We start from the raw sequence: 7,443 nt of genomic DNA on the forward strand, positions 1-7,443 counted from the left end.
TTCGGGACCTCTGAGAGCTTCGATGCAAGCACGCATCCCGCTGTTCCACCTAGCATATACATGCGTCAGAGCACATCGTGGGTGGTGCACTCTAGCAAAACACTTACCGCCACTGATGATGTAGTCAAACGTCTTGAACGCTACACTTCCTGGTGTATGGCTTGGGTATCCACTGGAGAATGGCCGCATTTTTCTGTAGCTACGAGAGAACTGGAAGTGAGCGCGATATCGCTGTCCTGCATCATTTTATCATGTCAGACGGGTGATGTGCGCATCATACATAGTCGGACGCTAACCAATGCTGCAGGTTTAGTAACGTGGCTCATTTCTGAAGCCGGCGACGCTTCATCGACGGGTTACTGTAGATTTTCGACCTGAGCAGCAATCATGATTCACACAGTGGTATACGAAGTATGTGGTATCCCGATGGCGCGTTCTTTCGACCATGATCACGGCCTCCCTGTGTATGAGGAAGAGGCATGAGCAGGAATTTGGTTACAGGAGCAGATACAAACATATAGGCGAATGATTTGAAGCGTTTTTGGACCCTGAAGAACCACCCATGGATGAGGACGACCGGGGAGATGAGGTCCACAGGTAACACACCAGTGGATGTCTCGTCAAAGGGGGGCTGGAGTATAACTCCTGACCACCGATTATGGTTTTGGCATGGACGGTGATTGAGGGTGAGGGAAAACTGGTAGGTTTAGGGCTTGGCGGGTAGAGTCTATCGACTGGCTCGCTGCTCATGTGGGGCCAGGGCCATCTGGTGCATTTCTGCGAATTTCTCACACCCGCAGGTTTTGAGCTTACCGGCACGAACACATATTTATTGACCGTAGCACAGACCCCATTTAACGTTAACAGTAGTCTGCAGGCCTTTATAAACAAGCGGAGAACAAAACATGAATGACGGGCACAGGCCACAGGGGCCCCGGGCCGCCATCCGCGCCTACCTCCTCCGGGACGCCCAAACGGAACCAGGGTGCCTAGTTCAGATAAAGACGTGATATAAGTACTCCCACACTGGGTGGTAAGCGCACTTTTTTCTGGCATAAAATTAGCCAAAAACTGATCCAACAAGGCCCCAACTTTATCTGGTTTTCACCTGAAAAAAACTGAAGGCAAAACTCATTTTTCCGCCAGTTTTACTGTGTTTTAGACCCTTTTGGCTGGTTTTGCATCGGTTTCTCCTCAATTTGCATTGGCGTAGAATCGAGGAATAACAGGGCCTTGTTTAGCCACTTTTGTCTGAGTTTTCTTGAGAAAAAAACTGCGCTTACCACCCTGTGATATGTGCTCTGGCCAAGCCGAAGTTTGCAAGACGCATGCTAAGAGCCCAAATTGTGTCCTTCAACTCGCAGGTGTTATGATGGGCATGGTGGCGTGGGATATCATTTCCTTTTCGAGTCTCTGACTCTAGTTTAGTAGTACTGCCTTCATCGACTCATAGAGCGCAGCTTCACTGACTCACCCGCAGTTCCTTTGACTAGTAGACTAGTCCTTAGGTTAGGTTGAGCAGTAGTATATATACCCCGCGCATGTACAGTAGCACCCCAGCTTTCAGCTCTTTCGTAAATTCATGTTTCTTTATTCTGCTCTAACCTCATCTGCGGATAAGGCGATCAGACAAGCTTCAGGCTTGCTAAGAAACCTCTGTCATAACAGCAGGAGTTGGGCTCTACCCGAGCAGAACTGGCGAGCAAGTGTGGCGAGCAAGAAGCTCTAAGACCCAGTCACTCGCCAGTGCGCCTTTCCTCCTTCCCTTCCCTTCCTTCTCTCGAATTTTTCCCTGAGATTCAGTTGCCCTGGGCGACTCTCCTCCGCAGCTCTCTTCCCTCCCCGCTTATCGGAACTGTCAAGCTTTTCACAAAGTTTGTTTGGCAGCCGGCGGCATTCAGCGACTATCTAACTAATCACTCATTCCAGCTCGATTGGTGGGGTCGGGCATAACGCATGATGCATGATCATGATATGTGATCATGAGCACAGAAGTTTACTTCCGGTCCATCCGTACCAACAGGACAGATGATCAAGGAGGGCACGAAGGCAAAACGTCCCCTTCCCGGGAAACTATGTGCGATGTCTCGCGGAATGGGGACTTAGTCTCCCGGCCCAGCCTGGGCCGCTGTGCGGTCCCGGGCACGGCGCATGTGTAAGTGTGCGATGCACACCAATTAATTGATTCTGAGCACGCCGGAGGACGCCCCTTGGAATGTGATCGAATCGGCGCAAAGTACATATGAGCTATGCCTTCGGCAGAACGCTTTCACACAGGCGACCGCTCACTCGAGTCTTTACACCTTTGGCTTCTCCGTTTGTCTATTTTGTCTCTTCTTCGAGGTTCCAACTATGGATCTGTCCGCTTACTGTTGCCTCTCTTTGGTCATCTACGCCATAACTTGCGCATTTCGCAAGTGTATGTACACTGAGCGATGTGTGAGTTGATCTATGATTTTTGCTTTGCCAGGCTACCATGCAAAATTACTATTGACCACTCTGTAGCTCCAAAGCATACCGACCGTCGGGCCGTCTCTTCCCATTCTCTCTTGGTATGGCGCAATCCGCTTTCCACTACAAGCAAACAAAGTCCTCTATGAAGGATACACGAAGGTATGCACCGACTTACAATGCGCTTGCTGATATCAAGTTCTCAGCTATCGTCCGACAGTACAAAGGCGGTTGTTTCAAGATTGCGCAGTTCAACCGCTGGCTTGTCATTGTTATGATGGGCATGGTGGCGTGGGATATCATTTCCTTTTTCGTCTCTGACTCTAGTTTAGTAGTACTGCCTTCGTCGACTCATAGAGCGCAGCTTCACTGACTCACCCGCAGTCCCTTTGACTAGTAGACTAGTCCTTAGGTTAGGCTGAGCAGTAGTATAAATACCCCGCGCATGTACAGTAGCACCCCAGCTTTCAGCTCTTTCGTATATTCACGTTTCTTTATTCTGCTCTAACCTCATCTGCGGATAAGGCGATCAAACAAGCTTCAGGCTTGCTAAGAAACCTCTGTCATAACATTAGCTGAAAGCTTCTCAACAAGGCGGACCTAAGACAGGTTTACGCCATGAAGAATAGTCAAGACGACTACTCCACAAGCAACTGGGGTGAACGACTGCGCCACAGCAGCACCCAGACATAACCTTAGGCCTGACAATAGGCACGACTACCACCGATACGACGAAGGACATTGGAGACGTTGTTTTCAACAACTTTGCCCCAACCGATACTACGCATATCAAGGAACAGTACGAGTACCACAAGGACTCGTCCTCTGCGACCCAGCACAAGAAGAATTCATTCGAGAAAGGGACAGGCTTAACGAAGAAGCCAGGCTTAGAGAAGAACAAGCCCAACAAGCAACTCAACTATCCGCTAGCGTACCACCGTCCAGACCACAGACACCACACCCATACGATCAATCTCGCAGACATAGCCGAGCACCCAGCAGGGCAGAAACCTCTACCTCTATCGAAGTAGACGACGAAACACCCGAAGCACAAGGGTCACTTCAGGTATCAGAAATCAGACTCGAACCATTCGATATCCCCTTTCCGGATCTTGACGTACCCATCCCACCTGAACGACAGGAAGAAATATACGAAGTTACCAGACAACTTCAGACACCCTCCACAATGGCAGACACAAACACTCTCATGCGAGAAATGATTGAGGCACTTCAAAAAGCAAACAAACATGCCTCTACTCCGAAGCCCCAGAAATTCGATGGCACGCAGGGAATTCAGGACTTCCTGAAAGACTGCGACATCTACTTTAAAGGCAAAGACACAACTAAGGATGCAAAGAAAATTCTCTTTGTACTCAACAACACCGAGAAGAAGCCACACGACTGGTGTCGCACTAAATTTGACGAATACGAAGCCAGCACAACTTGGCCCACATGGACCAAATTCAAGGAAAATTTCGCTAAAGCCTTTCAGAAAGTGGATAGCGAAGTCGACGCCATTGTAAAACTCGACAGAATAATGCAGTCAGACTTCGACTCAGTCAATGACTACAACGTCAAATTTAACCGACTTGTCAAGGAAGCCAAGTACAACAACCCGAGCACAGACACCTACCTCCAACGTACCTATACAGGAGGACTCAAATCCGTCCTTGCAAAGACTCTCATCCAACGAGAAAAGAAGCCAACCACACTCCAAGGATGGCAAGAAGAAGCACTCAAGCTGGACAACGCAGAAATAGAATGGGACAAGCTCAGACGAGGAAGACAAAGGGGAAGGATCGACAAGACTACATCTCACTCCGGAGGAAATGGAGGAGGAGGAAGAACTCAGAAACGCGACCCTGATGCCATGGACATCGACGCCATATCCCGAGACCAAACACGCCGAGAGGGACGATGCTTCAATTGCGAAGGCAAAGGACATATTGCCAGAAATTGTCCCTCGCCCAAGAAACCCCAGCAACGCGACCAACAAGGAAGATACCAATCCAATCGCTCGCAACAAGGCAACCGTCCTCAGACAAACCAGAGATCAGGACAATGGAATAAAGGAAATTCCACCAATGTCCGCACTACAGCGGTCAGAGAGGAACCCAACCTCATTGATCTCGACAACGAACCTAGAGATTTGGTCAAAGAAGTAACCAAACTCTCTCAAGAAGATGCTAAGGATCTCTTCGCCCGTTATCTCGAAGCTAATCCGGATTTTCATGTCTGAGGGTTGCCCCAACGTCAACACCTCTTAGAATATCAATTTCCTCTGTATTAATTGCCGACATGCAATCAAAATCGATGCGTATCCCCATTCAAATCAGAGCAAAAGAAACTGTTGGAAAAGTCCTTGCACTAGTCGACTCAGGAGCACAAGGCAAATTCATCAATCGAAGAACAGTCCGGGAATTAGGACTACAAGAGAAACCCTTGAAAAGACCAATCAAAGTACTCAATGTCGACGGAACCCCGAACGAACTTGGGTTCATTCGCAACGAAGTCGAAATCGACATGAACGTGGGAAACCAACCTACCAAAGAAAGGTTGTTAGTTACCCAATTAGGCAAACAAGACATCATCCTCGGTATGGACCGGTTACAAGAAAGAAACCCGTCCATCAACTGGAACAAAGGCACCTTAGACTTCTCAAAAAGAATTCAAAGATGCGAAATCGAGGAATTACCAGATAATGAAGGAAGAAGCATCAATACCCTTCCATCCAACGACTCAGCACTCCTTAGAAAAGAAACAGAATTTGCGGTCACTATCTCGAAAGGAGGACAAATACCCACTAGAGGAACAGAGGAAGCCGCAGGACTTGATCTCTATGCAAGCGATGACCAGATAATACCACCTCAATCTCGCATGCTTATCAAAACAGGGCTAAGCGCTCAAGTTCCTGAAGGAACCTATGGACGAATTGCACCAAGAAGCGGACTAGCAGTCAAAGGAATCGACGTAGGAGCAGGAGTAATCGACAGAGACTATACTGGAGAAATTTGCATACTCCTCATCAACTCCAAAGTCGAAGAACACAAAGTGGTCAAAGGAGATCGCGTGGCGCAACTAGTACTCGAACAAATCTCTATGGCAAAACCCAAACAGGTCGAAACCTTACCAGGAACTAAACAAGGAACAAAAGGGTTTGGGTCTACCGACACCAAAACAATACAAGAAGCCAGACCAGGAGAAATAGCCCGACACGTGCTACACCTTCTCAGGAAAGGAGCACCTCTGGACCAGTCTATACACATTGCCTCGATAATCGCCTCGGAACCCGTCATACAAGCCAAACAATGCGAGGAAGGAGACTACATCCTTGCATACACTCCAGGAGACTCCTTCGCATACGCCATGCGCACCGAACCAGACAAAAGGGCCAAAGACATAGCATCTTTATGGATTAACGCAAAAATCAACCCGGCAATGGCAATGGCACAACAGGCAACGGAGAATACAAAAAACAAACTACCAACCACTTATCAAGACTATCAAGACGTCTTTGAAAAACAAGCAGCCGAACGGTTTCTGGAATCAAGACCATACGACCATGCCATCGACCTGAAACCTGATTTCATCCCTAAAGATTGCAAGGTCTATCCGTTATCTCCATTAGAACAACAGAAACTCGACAAATTCCTCGACAAGAATATGCGAAAAGGCTACATGCAACCATCAAAATCACCAATGGCCTCACCATTCTTCTTCGTAGGAAAGAAAGACGGAACGCTACGACCATGCCAAGATTACCGGTATTTGAACGATGGCACTATCAAAAACGCATACCCACTTCCTCTCATCTCAGACCTCGTCGATCAACTCAAAGGATCCAGCATATTCACTAAGCTTGATTTACGAGCAGGATACAACAACGTATGAATCAAAGATGGAGATCAATGGAAAGCAGCCTTCAAAACAAACAGAGGACTATTCGAACCAACGGTCATGTTCTTTGGACTATGCAACTCCCCGGCAACATTCCAAGCAATGATGAATGACCTATTCCGCGACATGGTCAACGAAGGATGGCTAGTCATATATATGGATGACATGCTTATTCATTCATCCAATCAAGATGAACATAGAAAGCAAACACGAAGAATCCTTCAAAGACTCCGTGACAATGACCTTTTCCTCAAACTTGAGAAATGCACCTTTGATGCATGGCAAGTCGAATTCCTCGGAGCACTCGTATCACACAACCAAGTTGCCATGGACCCAGTCAAAATCAAAGGAATATTGGACTGGCCGATACCAACTACCGTCAAACAAGTTCGAGGATTTTTAGGATTTGGCAATTTCTATCGACGCTTCATCAACCACTATTCAGACATTGCAAAACCGCTCAATGAACTCACCAAAAAAGACAAGCCGTTCAATTGGACAGACGAATGTCAGAAAGCTTTCGAGACGCTGAAACAGCGATTTACTTCAGCGCCTCTTCTATTAATGCCGGACGCCACAAAGCCATTCCTCATTGAAGCAGACGCATCGCTTTTCACAACAGCAGCAGTACTCCGACAACAAGATATCAATGGAGATTGGCTACCGGTTGCCTACCTGTCCCAATCCTTCAATCCAGCAGAACGCAACTACGAAATCTACGATAGGGAATTACTAGCAATAGTACGAGCGCTCAAAGCGTGGCGCCACTACCTAGAAGAAAACCCAAGCGCCACAAAAATCCTCACCGACCACAAGAACCTCACATACTTCCGATCTCCACAACGGTTGAATAGACAACAAGCAAGATGGCAACTATTCATGTCCCAGTTCAATTATGAACTTGAACACCATGCAGGCACCAGACTCATCCAAGCGGACGCCATGACAAGAGCCTCTGCACCAGCTGATGCAAAATTCGACAATACAGAAGAAGTGTTACTACCCGAAGACAAATTCGTCGCCACAATCCTCCTACCAGACTCATTATTCACCGAAGAAGCAATCATTTCCAACATCGAAATCGAAGCACCCACT

At 47.6% G+C, this 7,443-nt stretch overlaps 1 protein-coding gene across 1 annotated transcript; it reads left to right on the forward strand.

The window, feature by feature from the left end:
* Positions 1–3,069: 3,069 nt before the first annotated feature.
* On the forward strand, positions 3,070–3,482 carry PHACADRAFT_201930 (uncharacterized protein; the record flags this gene model as incomplete). Its single annotated transcript, XM_007402208.1, has 2 exons — positions 3,070–3,109; positions 3,163–3,482. The coding sequence occupies 2 exons, from the start codon at positions 3,070–3,072 to the stop codon at positions 3,480–3,482; spliced, it is 360 nt and encodes a 119-aa protein (XP_007402270.1).
* Between the last annotated feature and the right edge of the window lie 3,961 nt (positions 3,483–7,443).

Source organism: Phanerochaete carnosa, assembly GCF_000300595.1.
Source record: "Phanerochaete carnosa HHB-10118-sp unplaced genomic scaffold PHACAscaffold_51, whole genome shotgun sequence".
NCBI lineage: Eukaryota > Fungi > Basidiomycota > Agaricomycetes > Polyporales > Phanerochaetaceae > Phanerochaete > Phanerochaete carnosa.